Below are 16868 nucleotides of genomic sequence, written 5' to 3' on the forward strand. Positions count from 1 at the left end.
CCCGCATTGTAGGAAGATGCTTTACCGTCTGAGTCACAAGGGAAGCCCTATAACAGCTATAATGAGTCCAATTTCAGTGACCATTTACTGAGACTAATCTAGTAGCCTGTCATTGGTGGTTAGAATTTACAATTGCATTAGAAAGAATACAGACTTAGAAAAAGATCTAACTGTGGAGCTAAAAGACCTGTTGTTGTTTAGTCACTAAGTCATGTCTGACTCTTTGAGACCCCATGGACTGTAGCATGCCAGGCCTCCCTGTCCATCACTAACTCCCGAAGTTTACTCAAACTCATGTCCGTTGAGTTGGTGATGCCATCCAACCGTCTCATCCTCTATTGTCCCCTTCTTCTCCTGCCTTCAATCTTTCCCAGCATTAGGGTCTTTTCAGATGAGTCAGCTCTTCCCATCAGGTGGCCAAAGTATTGGAGTTTCAGCTTCAACAACAGTCCTTCCAATGAATGTTCAGGACTGATCTCCTTTAGGATGGACTGGTTGGATCTCCTTCCTGTCCAAGATACTCTCAAGAGTTTTCTCCAACACCACATCTCAAAAGCATCAATTCTTTGGCACTCAGCTTTCTTTATAGTCCAACTCTCACATCCATACATGACTACTGGAAAAACCATAGTCTTGACTAGATGGACCTTTGTTGGCAAATTAATGTCTCTGCTTTTTAATATGCTGTCTAGGTTGGTTATAACTTTCCTTCGAAGGAGCATGCGTCTTTTAATTTCATGGCTGCAGTCACCATCTACAGTGATTTTGAAGCCCAAAAAAATAAAGTCTGCCACTGTTTCCACAGTTTCTCCATCTATTTGCCGTGAAGTGATTGGACCGGATGCCGTGATCTTAGTTTTCTGAATGTTGAGCTTTAAGCCAACTTTTTCAATCTCCTCTATCATTTTCATCAAGAAGCTCTTTAGTTTTTCTTCACTTTCTTCCATAAGGGTGTTGTTATCTGCATATCTGAGTTTATTGGTATTTCTCCTGGCAATCTTGATTCCAGCTTGTGCTTCATCCACCCCAGCTTTTCTAATGATGTACTCTGTATATAAATTAAATAAGCAGGGTGACAATATACAGCCTTGACGTACTCCTTTCCTGATTTGGAACCAGTCTGTTGTTCCATGTCCAGTTCTAACTGTTGCTTCCCAACCTGCATACAGCTTTCTCAAGAGGCAGGTCAGGTGGTCTGGTATTGCTATCTTTTTCAGAATTTTCCACAGTTTGTTGTGATCCACACAGTCAAAGGCTTTGGCATAGTCAATAAAGCAGAAGTAGATGTTTTTCTGGAACTGTCTTGCTTTTTCAATGATCCATCTAATGTTGGCAATTTGATCTCTAGTTTCTCTGCCTTTTCTAAAACCAGCTTGAACATCTGGAAGTTCACAGTTCACATATTGCTGAAACCTGGCTTGGGGAATTTTGAGGATTATTTTGCTAGTGTGTGAGATGAGTGCAATTGTGCAGTAGTTTGAGCATTCTTCGGCATTGCCTTTCTTTGGATTTGGAATGAACACTGACCTTTTCCAGTCCTGTGATCACTGCTGAGTTTTCCAAATTTGCTGGCATATTGAGTGCAGCACTTTCACAGCATCATCTTTTAGGATTTGAAATAGCTCAGCTGGAATTCCATCACCTCCGCTAGCTTTGTTCGTAGTGATGCTTCCTAAGGCCCACTTGACTTCACATTCCAAGATGTCTGGCTCTAGGTGAGTGATCACACCATCGTGATTATCTAGGTCATGAAGATCTTTTTTGTACAGTTCTATGTATTCTTGCCACCTCATTTTAATCTCTTCTGCCTCTGTTAGGTCCATTCAATTTCTGTCCTTTATCGAACCCATCTTTGCATGAAATGTTCCCTTGGTATCTCTAATTTTCTTGAAGAGATCTCTAGTATTTCCCATTTTGTTGTTTTCCTCTATTTCTTTGCACTGATCACTGAGGAAGGCTTTCTCATCTCCCCTTGCTGTTCTTTGGAACGCTGCCTTCAAATGAGTATATCTTTCCTTTTCTTCTTTGCTTTTTGCTTCCCTTCTTTTCACAGCTATTAGTAAGGCCTCCTCAGACAGCCATTTTGCTCTTTTGTATTTCTTTTTCTTGGGGATGGTCTTGATCCCTGTCTTTTGTACAGTGTCACAAACCTCCGTCTATAGTTCATCAGGCACTCTGTCAATCAGATCTAGTCCCTTAAATCTATTTCTCATTTCCACTATATAATCATTAGGGATTTGATTTAGGGCATACCTGAAAAGTCTAGTGGTTTTCCCTACTTTTTCGATTTAAGTCTGAATTTGGCAATAAGGAGTTCATGATCTCAGCCATAGTCACTTTCCCATCTTGTTTTTGCTGACTGTATAGAGCTTCTCCATCTTCGTCTGCAATAAATATAATCAGTGTGATTTTGGTGTTGACCATCTGGTGGTGTCCATGTGTAGATTTGTCTTTGTTGTTGGAAGAGGGTGTTTGCTATGACCAATGCATTCTCTTGGCAGAACTCTATTAGCCTTTGTCCTGCTTCATTCTGTATTCCAGACCAAATTTGCCTGTTACTCCAGGTGTTTTCTTGACTTCCTGCTTTTGCATTCCAGTCACCTATCATGAAAAGGACATCTTTTTTGGGTGTTAGTTCTAGAAGGTATTGTAGGCCTTCATAGAACCGTTCAACTTCAGCTTCTTCAGCATTACTGGTTGGGGCATAGACTTGGATTACTGTAATATTGAATGGTTTGCGTTAGAAAGGAACAGAGATCATTCTGTCGATTTTGAGATTGCATCCAAGTACTGCATTTCAAACTCCTTTGTTGACTGTGATGGCTACTGCATTTCTTCTTAGGGATTCTTGCCCACAGTAGTAGATATAATGGTCATCTGAGTTAAATTCACCCATTCTAGTCCATTTTAGTTATCTGATTCCTAAAATTTTACGTTCACTCTTGCCATCTCCTGTTTGATCACTGGACAATTATAAGACTCTGATTAAAGAAACTGAAGACAACACAAACAGATGGAAAGATGTACTGTGTTCATGGATTGGAATAATTAATATTAAAATGATCCTACTTCCCAAGACAGTCTTCAGATTCAGTGCAATCTGTATCAAAATACCAGTGGCATTTTTCACAGGACTAGGCCAAATAATTCTACAATTTGTATGGAAAAAAGACACCGAGTAGCTGAAACAATTTTGAGAAAGAAGAGTAAAGCTCGGCATATCATGTGCTGTTACTTCAAGCTATATTACACAACTACAGTCACCAGAAGAATATAATATGGTGGGAAAACAGATACATAGATCAGTGGAACTGAATAGAGAGCTCATAAGTGAACCCACAGTTGATCTATAACAAAGGAAGCAAGAATATACAGTGGGAAAGACAAAGTCTTCAGTAAATGGTCCTGGGAAAACTGGATAGCTACGTGCAAAGGAATCGCTAGACGAATCTGTCACACCATGCACAAGGATAAATTCAAAGTGGATCAAAGATGTAAATATAAGACCTAAAACCATAAATGCTGGGGGAATACATAGGCAATACTTTCTTTGATATTAGTGTTAGTAATATTTTTTGGGCTGTATCTCCACAGGTAAAGCAAATAAAAGTAAAAATATACAAATGGGACTACATCAAACCAAAAAGCTTTTGCACAGCGAAGGAAACTGTCAACAAAAGCAAAAGGCTACCTGCTGAATGGGAGAAGGTATTTGTTAATAATATATCTGATAAAGTGTTAATATCCAAAATATACAAGGAACTCATACAACACAATATCAGAAGGAAAACAAGCTGATTAAAAATTGGGCAGAGGATCTGAATAGACATTTTTTCAAAGAAGATAGATTGCCAACAGGCACGTGAAAAGATGCTCAGCATCACTAATCATCAAGGAAATGCAAGTCAGAAACAATGAAATATCACCTCATACCTGTCAGAATGGCTGTCATTTAAAAAAAATGACAGGGGCTTCCTTGGTAGTCTAGCGACTAAGATCCCGCACTCCCAATGCAGGTGGCCTAGTTTTGATCCTTGTCAAGGAATGAGATCCCATGTGTGTCCAATAAAGATCCTGCATGTCTCAATGAAGATCCACAACTAAGACCCAGCTCAGCCAAAACAAAGACAACAGGAAACAAGTGTTGGCCAGGATGTGGAGAAAAGGGAACTGTTGTGCACCATTGGTGGAGATATAAATTGGTTAGCCACTGTGGAAAGTAATGTGGAAACTTCTCAAGAAATTAAAAGTAGGACTGCCAAAAAAAAAAAAGAAAAGAGCTGTCATATGATCCAGTAATTGCACTCCTGAGTATTTATCAGAAGAAAGCAAAAACACTATTTTGAAAAGATATGTGCACCCCTGTGTTTATTGCAGCATTATTTACCACAGCCAAGATATGGAAGCAACCCAGGTGCCCATCAGCAGGTGAATGGATAAAGAAGAGGTGCTGCATGTATTTATATACATACAGTGGAATATTATTCACCCATTAAAAATGAAATTTGCCTATTGTGACAACTTACACGGACCTTAGAGAGTATTGCATTAACTGAAATAAATCATGTATAAAAAACCAAATACTGTGTGATTTCATTTATATGTGGAATCTAAAAAACAAAACAATTATACATAGCAAAATAGAGACTGACTTATGAATACAGAGAGTAAACAAGTGGTTGCCCAAGGACCGAGGTTGCGGGAAAGAAGGAAGTGTGTGAGGGAGCTTAAGAGGTATAAGCTTCCATTTGCAAAATAAACCAGTCATGGGTATGAAATGCACAGGGTGGGAAATATAGTCAATAACTATGTAATATTTTTGTAAGGTGACATATTGTAACTTTTTTTTCTTGAAATGTGTAGAAGTGCCAAATTACTATATTGTATAACAGGAGCTAACATAATGTTATAGGTCAGTTATACTTCAAACACAAGCAAACATACAAATAAACTCATAGAAAAAGGGCAGATTGTGGTTACCAGAAGTGGGGACTCGGGGAAGTGGGTAAACTAGATGCAGGTTGTCAAAAGGTACAGGTTATGCCTCCTAGTTATAAGATAAATAAGAACTAGGAATGTAATGTACAATGTGATGATTATAGTTAACACTGCTATTTGTTATATGAAAGTTCTTAGAGTCAATCCTAAGAATTCTCATCACAAGGAAAATATTTTTTCCTACTTCTTTAATTCTGTATCTATATTTGATGATGGATGTTTCACTGAACTTATTGTGATAATCACTTCATCGTGTATTAAGTCAAATCTTTGTACTATACACCTTAAACTTATACAGTGCATGTGTCAGTTATGTCTCAAGAAAACTGGAAGGAGAAAAATCTGAATACCCTTTAGCTATCACTTTCTAGCCCTGTTTTCTCTTGTTCCCTATAGCCCTCACATCTCCAGTGTAAGCAACCACTTATCTACTATTTGTCTCTAGAGGTCTCTCTTTTGCACATTTTGGATGAATGAAATCTTACAGTGTGTGGTCTTCTTTGACTTTCACTTATCAACATGTTTTTGGTGTTTATGTTGTAACATGTTTAAGTACTTCATTTCTTTTTATGGCTAAATAATATATTCTGTTGTGTGTGTACACACATATTCATATACACACATATGCCATATTTTATTTATTCTTTTCAAATATATGGGTTGTTTTTCCACCTTTCAGCTGCTGTAAATATTGCTGTGCTAGCTCTTTTCTGCACAACTTCCCCAATATCTATTGAAAGAATAAATAGAGAATTACATTTGCATTCCTAGAATAAATCTTATTAATTTTCCAGTGGCATATTATTCTTTTGACACACTGGTAGATTGTCGGGGTAGAGGATAGAACATACAGGGGCCTCGAAGGTGTCTGCACTTGTTGTTGAGTTGCTCGGTGATATCTGCTTCTTTGCGACCTCATGAACTGCAGCATGCCAGGCTTCCCTGCCCTTCACTATCTCTTGGAGTTTGCTCAAACTCATGTCTGTTGAGTCAGTGATGCCATCCAACCATCTCATCCTCTGTCACCCCCTTCTCCTCTTGTTCTCAATCTTTCCCAGCGTCTGGGTGTTTTCAAGTGAGTTGGCTCTTTGCATCAGGTGACCAATGTATTGGAGCTTTGGCTTCAGCATTAGTCCTTCCAGTGAACACCCAGGACTGATTTCCTTTCAGATTGACTGTTTTGATCTCTTTGCAGTGCAGGGGACTCTCAAGAGTCTTCTCCAGCACCACAGTTCTAAAGCAACAGTTCTTTGGCACTCAGCCCTCTTTATGGTCCAACTCTCACATCCGTGCATGACTACTGGAAAAACCATAGGTTTGACTATATGGACCTTTGTCGGCAAAGTGATGCTTTTTAATATGCTGTCTAGTTTGTCATAGCTTTCCTTCCAAGGAGTAAATGTCTTTTAATTTCGTGACTGCAGTCACCATCTGCAGTGATTTTGGAGCCCAAGAAAATAGTCTGTCACTGTTTCCATTGTTTCCCCATCTGTTTGCTATGAAGTGGTGGGACCTGATGCTGTGATCTTAACATTTTTGAATGTTGAATGTCAAGCCAGCCTTTTCACTCTCCTCTTTCACCCTCCTCAAGAGATTCTTTAGTTCCTCTTCACTTTTCTGTCATTACAGTGTTATCATCTGCATATCTGAGGTTGTTAATATTTCTCCTGACAATCTTGATTCCAGCTTGTGAGTCATCCAGCCCAGCATTTTGCATGATAGATAGGTTAAATAAGCAGGGTGACAATATACAGCCTTGACATACTCCTTTTCCAATTTTGAACCTGTCCATTGTTCCATGTCCGATTCTAACTGTTGCTGCTTGTGACTGTAGCTCAGATCATGAGCTCCTTATTGCAAAATTCAGGCTTAAATTGAAGAAAATAGGGAAAATCACTAGCCCTTTCAGGTATGACCTAAATGAAATCCCTTATGATTATACAGTGAAGGTGATGAAGAGATTCCAGGTATTAGATCTGGTAGGCAGAGTGCCTGAAGAACTATGGAGGGTGTTCATAATGTTGTACAGGAGGTGGTGACCAAAACCATCCCCAAGAAAAAGAAATAACAGGATGGGAAAGTGTTTGTCTGAGGTAGCTTTATAAATAGCTAAGAAAAGGCAAAGGAGAACGATATATCCGGCTGAATGCAGAGTTCCAGGGAATAGCAAGGAGAGAGAAGAAAGCCTTCCTAAGTGAACAGTGCAAAGAAATAGCAAAAAAAACAATAGAATGGGAAAGACTAGAGATCTCTTCAAGAAAAGAGATACCAAGGGAGCATTTCATGCAAAGATGGGCTCAATAAAGGACAGAAATGGCAAGGACGTAACTGAAATATAAGAGATTAAAATGAGGTGGCAAGAATACACAGAACTGTAGAAAAAAGGTCTTAATGACCCAGATAGTCATGATGGTGTGATCACTCACACTCACGTAGAGTCAAACATCATGGAGGGTGAAGTCAAGCGGGCCTTAGGAAACATTACTATGAACAAAGCTGGTGGAAGTGATGGAATTCCAGCTGAGCTATTTCAAACCCCAAAAGATGATACTGTGAAAGTGCTGCAATCAATATGCCAGCAAATTTTGGAAAACTCAGCAGTGGCCACAGGACTGCTGCTGCTAAGTCACTTCAGTTGTGTCTGACTCTGTGCGACCCCGTAGACGGCAGCCCACCAGGCTCCCCCGTCCCTGGGATTCTCCAGGCAAGAACACTGGAGTGGGTTGCCATTTCCTTCTCCAATGCATGAAAGTGAAAAGTGAAAGTGAAGTTGCTCAGTTGTGTCCTACTCTTCGAGACCCCATGGACTGCTCCTCCATCCATGGGATTTTCCAGGCAAGAGTACTAGAGTGGGGTGCCATCGCCTTCTCCGAGAAAAGGTCAATTTTCATTCCAAACCCACAGAAAGGCAATGCCAAAGAATGTTCAGATTACTGGACAGTTTCGCTCATTTCACGTGCTAGCAAGGTAGTGCTCAAAATCCTTCAAGCTAGGTTTCAACAGTACATGAATGAAGAACTTCCAGATGTAGAAGCTGGATTTAGAAAAGGCACAGGAACCAGAGATCAAATTGCCAACATTTGTTGGATTGTAGAAAAAACAAGGGACTTCCTGGAAAAACATCTACTTCTGCTTCATTGACTGCACTTGTTACCACTGGCTGTACTCTGATGCTTACCTGATGTTTTAAATCTCATTTACCCTCCAAATGGCACTGGGGTGGTAACAGAACTTTCCTGTTTCATTGCATTGTGTGGGGTGGGAATTCTCTGCCTAGAGCAGTGTGAAGAATGGAAAAGGTCACAACTAGAAACATCTTTCCAGTCTGTAACATGCTATTTCTCACCCAGTCTATAAGCCAGTTATTGTACTTAATGCTTTTCCCTGTTTCTACTTAGACTATTTGTTGCTTTTTATAATCTCCACAGAGTTGCATTGGAGGAAGAAAATCAGGAGGACCTATTACTTTGACATTTTGCCCAAGAACAGCAGCTAAATATTTTTAAAATTATCTGTTCGTGTCTGTGTCCATCACAGAACCGAACTCATTATGGTAGGGATTGTTTCATAAGTCTTAGAACTGTTCAGGTTAAGTCAGACTCATTTCAAAGGTTTCTTCCATTAAAAATACAAATTTACTACTGACACAGTGCTCCCTTCCTATTGTAAAATCATGACTGCATTTATTAAAAATTTTTACAAAAATTTTCAGGATCATTTAGATCACTTTAGAAGAAGTTACAATCCACAGAGTTAAAAAGAAGAAAACAGCTAACATAATGTAGTGTTTTATAACTCTTGAAACTTTTAACCTATCTTAAGCAGGGCAATTATTGTTGTTGTTCCCATTTTATAGATGAAGCTATGAATCAGATGACAAGAATTTATCTAAGACCAAACATCTAAGACATGATCAGTAATATGTGGGACTGGAAACAAGTCTCTCGACCTGAATTCTGTGAAGACTACTGCTTTTCTTCCTTATTCCTCAGTGCTTTGCCATCATATTGGGCATTTGATCAATGGCATTGAACAGACCGGTGATATTCTGTCCTCTCATGTTTTTGTGCTGTGAAGTGAAACTCAGTGATGTTCACCCAGAGTTCAGATTGAAAGAAGTCCTTATGCAGGACTTTTGAGGCCCACCATGCTCTCTCTTTCCCAGGGATCCTCTCTTTTTATCTACTCCTCTTTGTTCTGATTTCTTCTGCCGTGCTGGGATTCTTACAATCTTCTGGTATGCCAGGCATGCTGTTCAGTCTGCTAGGAAAGTCTTTTCCAAGATAGCATCTTCACCTCCTTCAAATCTTTGTGTAAAGGTAACCTTCTCAATTACACTCTGTGACTGTCCTGTTTAAAAGTTCAAACCATCTCCCATTGTATACACTTCTCATCCCCTTTGCTTACATTGTTTCTGTGTTAGCACTCGGGGCACAGTTCTTCTAGTACACGCTACAGTCTATTATTCACTGAATTATGGTATATCTTTTCTCATCATAGTGTTCTAGTGCTTGGCACAGAACCTGTCTCAGTCTAATGTTTGTTGAATGAATGAATGCAGAAGTAAATTCAGTTGATTAAACTTTGTTAGTAATACTTGATTGTTTTTAATTAAGAAGTTGAACATTTTGAAATCCTTTTAGCCAGGGGCATGTGTTCATGAACAGTGTGGAAATTTATTCCCTAAGATTTATCAATTTAATGTTTCCCCTGAGTTTTAATGCATGTCAATTTACATAAAATCTATTGACATTCTTAGAGAAATATGATTCTGTGTAGGGTAAGTGACAATATAGAGTCTCTGTAGATTAATTTGTTTTAATAAACAAAATATATAGTAGTATTGACAGTAAAGTTAGTATTATTCAAAAGACTACCTGAAATCTAAGTTAATTCTAATAGTCTTTATGAAACCATCATGCAACCATTGAAATCTTGAAATAGATAATGACTAATATCACCTTGATATTTTTTGAAAATTTAAATGATGAACTATGTTTTCATTTTCTTAATTTGAAAGAACTTTTTTCTGATCCTTTTATAATTGTACATATACTATTTTACTTATGTATTCAATATTTGTTTTCATAAAGTAAAAAAGGAATTTTCTTGATTAGCCTTTTATTTAAACATTTCTTTTCTTTTCTTATAGATATGCTTTGAGGTCACATTGGTATGAAATATGGAGTCACCTTTAATAACTTCACCTGGAAAAGAGTCTTCTTTCTTATTAAAAAAACATAAGGAAAACAGATGACCAAAGGAATCATACCAAATGCTAACTCTACATCGTTTTGTATCATCTGTTTTTAAAACCATCAAAGCAAAGGACGTGTGCTTTAAAGAATATGATTTCCTCATCGATGTTATTTTTAACAGTTTTTAAAAAATCTTTTAATCTTTTTCATCTTAAATTGTACTCTTACAAAATTTAGCACAGAGATTTTTAAATCTTTAAGGCCTTGTTTAAAATAGCTTTCATGTTTAATTTTCAGAACCTTAATGCGTTTGTATCTTATTTTTACTCGGCAAAGTCCTCAAAACTACAGCATCAGTAAAGATATGGACTTGGAAACTTACATTATTGTAATAGACTGGAGCAGATTTAAGTGGACCATTCAAGACCCCGTCCATTTTATCATCAGAAGTATCACATAAGTACACACATCTAGCTTTAATGCAAGCAAAGTTGCTTGAAAATGGCATGGGTAAAATTCTTACGGAAACCTGGTGGCAATCTCGGAAAAGCTTACCAGCCTGGGAGTATGCTGTCCCTGGCCCCTACCAAAGGCTTGTTGAATGAACCAGGACAAAACAGCTGCTTTCTGAACAGTGCTGTGCAGGTGAGACGGTCATTTCCTGTCAAATTTTAAAAAGTGCCTTTCAGGAAATTCTTAATGCTTCTTTAACTTGTAAATGAAGAATAAAGTTACTATTATTGACTGGAATGACTTTTTAATATCACTTTTAATAGTAGTAGATATTTTGACTGAGCATTTTGGTTTTTATAATAAATGGAAATTTTTTTCAACAAAATGATACATTATTAGGATATAAAAACATTTGTAGCTTAAATGTTCACTTGGTAAAGTAAGAATGCTTCTAAAATACATAAAATTTCCTTTTTTTTTAGATTAGTTACTGTATCCTGCCCCACCCTTATTTTGGTTAAGAAATTCAGTAGAATCCTCTAGGTGGTTTCGTCTGCTAATAGCATTTAAAAAAAACAAAAAAAAAAACAAAAAAAACCAAGCTGCTTGGATTAAAATAAGAATGAATGTGTTTTTAATCCTCATTTCTCAAACTCCCTTCACCTCCCACAGTGGCCTTAAATCACCTTTTTAGAATTATAATTTGGACACCACTGTTTTAGTTAAATTTACAGTTAATTCCTTTTGCTTCAGTCTTTGTTGAGATTCTTTTAATTAGCAAATATGTATTAATCCAGTTTTCTGCCTTAGACAAATATCCTTTCTTATATATGATAGCTTTTATTCAGCGTTTTCAGATTTCATAGTGGCCTTTATTCTTCTGACCATTGGAAAGGTAAAGAAGATTCAGAATATTAGAACGTTATTCTACTGACCCTAGGATGTACCTTAAAAGATTTTATTGAAAATAAGTAGCTTTTCACATATTTTTCTTTCTGTTGCTTTATGTCCCCCTCCAGGGGCTTCCCTGGTGGTTCAGTCAGTAAAGACTCTGCCTGTGATGCAGGAGACTGCTTAGAATGCAGGACACTTGGGTTTAGTCCCCAGGTGGGGAAGACCCCCTGGAGAAGGAAATGGCAACCCACTCCAGTATTCTTGCCTGGCAAATCCCATCGACAGAGGAGCCTGGTGGGCTGCAGTGCATGGGGTCGCAAGAGTTGGACTTGACTTAGCAACTAAACCACCATCAACCCCTGAAACTTGAGAGCAGAAAGTGAAGTACTGCTTAAAGAGTTTATTTGATGAATGAGAGCATCGTGCCTGGGTCAGGTGCTCGGACAGCTGACTCAGGCTTGTGTTCGCAGTTGCTCAGTACTTCTTAAAACTTGAAATAAACTGTGAAATATGTTTTGTAAGAAATTACTAAAAGTGGACATTATTAAAATATTTTAGACATAAGTCAGAAAAATGAATTTAAATGCCATTTCCCCTTAGTTTTTATTCTTATATTATTTTGAAGTAAGAAATAGTATAAAAGGTTTATATTTATGTTATTAAATACATTTGCATATACATATTAATCTTTTCAAAATACATTAATTTTGTTAGATACCATGTTAAAGTGCAACATGCAAATAATGCAAAATAAAAATGCTTATATTATAAAATTATATTGTTAAAAACTAGTTCAACAACTAGCTTAGACTCTAACTTTTTAAAACAGGTGGTACGATATAGTCAACATTTGCAAATGAATTAGAATAAAGGTTAACTATAGTGAAGATAATTTTTGGTATGGATTTGTGAAATAATTTTTAAACTTTTTATATTAAGTGATATTCAGAGAAGTCACATAAAATATTTTTTCTATGGTTTGGATCCAGTATGACTTAAACATTTTGCTAATCCTATAAAACATTCCAGTTACATTTGAAAGACTTAGTTTGTTAGCCTTCTAAGCAGATTATAGAGATACTTTTGGCTGAATATCTTAAGCTTTTATTTGATGAGGAAGTGGTACAGTTAAGTAGATCTGACATATTGGTATGGTTTTAAGATCTCTAAGGTAAAAGCAAAGTTGAAATATTTAAAAGCCAATATTTATTGTGTTCTTACTGTGTGTTTGTACAACATAATCTAATTCTTACAATGATCCTAAAAGGTAGGTACTACTTTTATCCTCCTTATGGTGATAAGAATGCTGAGCTTCAGAAAATATTTTGCTCAAGGCAGTCCAAGAGCTGTTAAAAGTAAAGCCAGAATTGGAATCCAGGAGCTCTCCCTTCAGAGGTTGTATCATTAACCACAGTACTGTGTACTTTCCACTGCTGGGCCATCATGGCCAGTCATCTTGACAAATGAATGAATTTCAGTGTAGTTCATTTTATGGTATGATAGAATATGGTGTGCAAGAAAGTTATTAAACATTTTCAAGTGCTTTGCAAAACACTGTGTTATTTGTGATACATAAATGCGTCCTGTTAATTATGCTTTAAAAAAAACAACTCTCAGAGAAACTCTGAAATTCTGGCTTTTAGTGAGTAATTAAAAATATTGGAAACTTCTAAATTACTTGCTTTTAGTTGGAGAGAAAATTTTCTTTTTAGTTAGAAGAAGTGCGAGATGGTGAATAAATTTTCTTATTTTTATCATTTGAAGAAATAACTGAAAGGTATAGAGAAACTTGAAGATCTTAATTGTGTACTATTTACAGGAACAAGTAGCAGCTTGAATTCAGCGCATGCCAGTTCTGTACTAGATACTATTTTGGACACTTCACATACTACACATTTCATTCTTACAAGAAGTCTGTGAGTTATCCTCATTGTATAGATTTCAGATTTTTCTAGAATGATTTTAAGTATTGGACTGATTTATTTAAACAACACAGTCCTTTTAATTCTGTTTTTGTTTTTTAGTAGTAAATGGTGATTAGATAATTGCAGCAAATATATTCAGGTTATTCTTTAACTACTACTTCATATTCTGCTGTACCCCCATTACAATACATATGTTCCCTTTCTCATTCTTTATACAGTGGCCACACAGGCCTCTGCCCCTTTTCCTTGCCACTACATACTGATCCTTATTTGGTACACCCTGACTTTTAAGTGCAATTATACTTCCTTCCTAAATTTCAGTTCATTCCAAGTTATTATAATCACTTCCTCTTTCAAGTCTCTGCCAAGTGCTCCATTCAGTATCTGTGTGTTTCCTATTCATATAAATTCCCTAGCAGAGGAGTTATTTTTTTCTTGTTCTATGCCTCATAGTTTTTACTTGTGACTCAACAGAAATAGCTTCTAAATCTATCTTTTATATATGAACTACATATACATAGCCAGTTTATACTTATTATTCTTAGTGGTTGTATATATCTGATTATGTACAAGGGATTAAAAGACGTTATTATCCTCCTGCAGTTTAAAAAATATATTTAAATCTGTCTTTAATTCACAGTGAGAAAAATGTAACTGTATTTCATTCTTCACATCTCACTGTTTTTTAGGTTTTATGGCAATTAGATATATTCCGAAGAAGCTTGCGGGTTCTGACTGGACATGTTTGTCAGGGAGATGCCTGCATATTTTGTGCATTGAAGGTAACTTTTAATAGTTCTAAAAAAGCACTGTTGTTCCTCAAAAATTTTATTTGATAGTTTGGTTTGTTTGACATATTTGGTTAGTTTATTTGTAATTAAAGTTATTGTCAGTGACTTAGAGTTTTGAAGATGAATTCTTAAAGGATGACTTATTCAGGTTTATGTTTCCATTTTCCTGTAAGAACAGTTTAATAGTCTAAACAGTGTAGCATTGTTAGAAACATTATGTTTTTCATTATTTTGAAATAATCCTTTATTTATTTTAACAAATGTTTTTTGAGTTACTACTGAATTCTGGGTGCTGCTATAGTTACTAAGAATACAGCAGTGAATTGAACTAATAAAAAACACTGTTTTCATGTAGCTTGTATTCTTATGGGGGAGAAGAAAATAAGTAAACCAAATATAAAGTATGTTAGGTAATAATTGCAAAGGAGGAAGTATAAATCAGGGAAGGGAATGGTGAATGTTGAGTAGCAAGGAAAACCTCACTGAGAAAGTGACATTTAATTCATGACTTGGAAGAGGGATGGAGTGGTCTAGAGCATTCCAGGCAGGCAGGGACACAGTGCAAAGACCCTGAGGTGGGTGCTCAAGGACACCTGAGCCCTGGCAGAAGCTTCATGAGCAAGGGGACACAGTGATGGGAGATGAGGTCAGAGGTAAGGTGAGTGCCCGTGGCTTCAGACATGTCTGCAGATTCTTTTGTACTCTTTTATCTAATTTCTTGAAATGCATTGCCCTTAATGATTCATTTCCATCAAATAGAATGTGGCAGAAAAGGGATTAGGTTAGATTAGAAACATCAATAAAGCTTTCACCTGGCTCTTTCTGTCGGGGTGCTTGTTCTTGCACATGAGTGACTATGCTGATTACAGCTACAGCAAAGATCTCGGCCAGCAGGCAGCACCAACCACCAGCATCAGCTTCTAGAGGACTATCAGGTGACCAGTGAGTCCCAGCATTCAGACTGTTACAGATGACTGCAAGAGCAGCAGAGCTGAGCTGTGCTCACCCAAACCGCAGATTTGTGGCCAAAATAAATGTTGCTTTTTAGCAACTAAGATTTGGGGTGGTTTTGTTAATGGAGCAAAAAATAACTAGAACAAGAATCTGGATTGTGAAGGGTCCTTCTAGGCCTTTGTGAGGACCTTGATTTTTTCCTCTTGAGTGGTTTAGGGAGTTGTGGATATTGTTTTGAGTAGAGCTGTGATATAACCTGTGTTAACTAAGTATAATATTTGCACTAGCTCTCTCTGGCTTCTTGGATGAGAGTAAATAGAATAGGGATGGAAAGTGGAAACGGCGAGTCCAGTATATATTAGCAACTCATTAATGTCATTGAAATCTTTGCCCAAGAATTTAAGATTTGATTATTGTTTTCAGAAGTAAATATTTCAGCCCTTACATTCTTGAATATTCTTACCACACACAAATATACATAATAGAGGAAAATGAAAGGTCATTTTCACACTTTGATTTACATTCCTAAAAAGACTGAGTAAGTCACCAAAGGAGGCAGTTGTATATTCCCTTTTTTAAATGGCAAAATAAGGTTGATGAAGAATTAATTTAAATCAAATTACAGTTTTGCATTTGATTTCCTCAGCAGTAAATTTTTTTATAGTTTATTTATTTTTAATTGAAGGATAATTGCTTTGCAATATTGTTGATTTCTGCCATACATCAAAACGAATCAGCCATAGGTCTACATATGTCCCCTCCCTCTTAAACCTCCCTCCGACTTCCCACCGCATCCCACCCCTCCGGGTTGTCAGAGAGGCCTGATTTGAGTTCCCAGTCATACGGCAAACTCCGTATGTCTGTTTTACACATGGTTGTGCATGTGTCTCCATGCTGCTCTCCATTCGTCAGACTCTCTCCTCTACCCCCCGCACCCCCCAGGCCCACTGACAGCGGTGGAGACGCAGACATGAAGAACAGTCTTCTACAATAAACTTTGAATGTTTTATCCAACTGTAGCCTTACGCATCACCTGCCTCTTCCTCCTGCTTGCCTCCCCCACCTCAAAACACGTGCTTGTGTGCACGCCTGCATACACGCGTGCGCACACACACACATACAGTGCTGTCCTCCTCGAAGTTTCTCAGAGCTGCCTTTGACCTCTGGGTGTCTTCGTTATTATTCCTTTTGTCTGGAATGATTTTCTTCCAGATGTCCCCGAGGCTGACACCCTAACTCCCTTTATGCCTCTCCGTCACATGTTTTTTCCATCAGTGAGACCTTCCCTGACGACCCTAGGCAGTAGGTCACCTCCCTCCCCCCCTTCTCCCCCTGGCGTCCCTGTCCCTGTTGCACTACCCTGTCTTTCTCTCTTGTTTTTTATTTCTTTGTTTTTTCTCTGTTGTACTTACTACCTCTTGACATATAATTACTTACTTGCTCTCTCCTCATTACTACAACTAGAATATGCATTCTACGAGGCAGGGTCTTTGTTTTCTGATGTAGAGCAACGCCACATATACCAGGAAAGAAGAAAAACAGATATTGAATAAACATCAGTTTTGTGCAGGATTAATACCTTAAACATTACCTGAAAAAGTTGACTACCCCAAATAAGAAATGATTTGTGAAAATATGTTTCATTTTTCAGCATC

At 37.4% G+C, this 16868-nt stretch overlaps 1 protein-coding gene across 1 annotated transcript in view; it reads left to right on the top strand.

Annotated features, from left to right (window-relative positions):
* Window positions 1–16868, top strand: part of USP53 (ubiquitin specific peptidase 53) — a 55852-nt gene that overhangs the window by 7060 nt on the left and 31924 nt on the right. Inside the window, exons 2-3 of the mRNA XM_020893224.2 lie at window positions 10151–10841; window positions 14158–14250. Of these exons, the coding sequence (XP_020748883.2) occupies window positions 10698–10841; window positions 14158–14250 (237 nt within the window). The 5' untranslated portion in view covers window positions 10151–10697. The remainder of the gene's footprint in view (window positions 1–10150; window positions 10842–14157; window positions 14251–16868) is intronic.

The sequence above is a fragment of the Odocoileus virginianus genome, chromosome 21 (genome assembly GCF_023699985.2).
Source record: "Odocoileus virginianus isolate 20LAN1187 ecotype Illinois chromosome 21, Ovbor_1.2, whole genome shotgun sequence".
Lineage (NCBI taxonomy): Eukaryota > Metazoa > Chordata > Mammalia > Artiodactyla > Cervidae > Odocoileus > Odocoileus virginianus.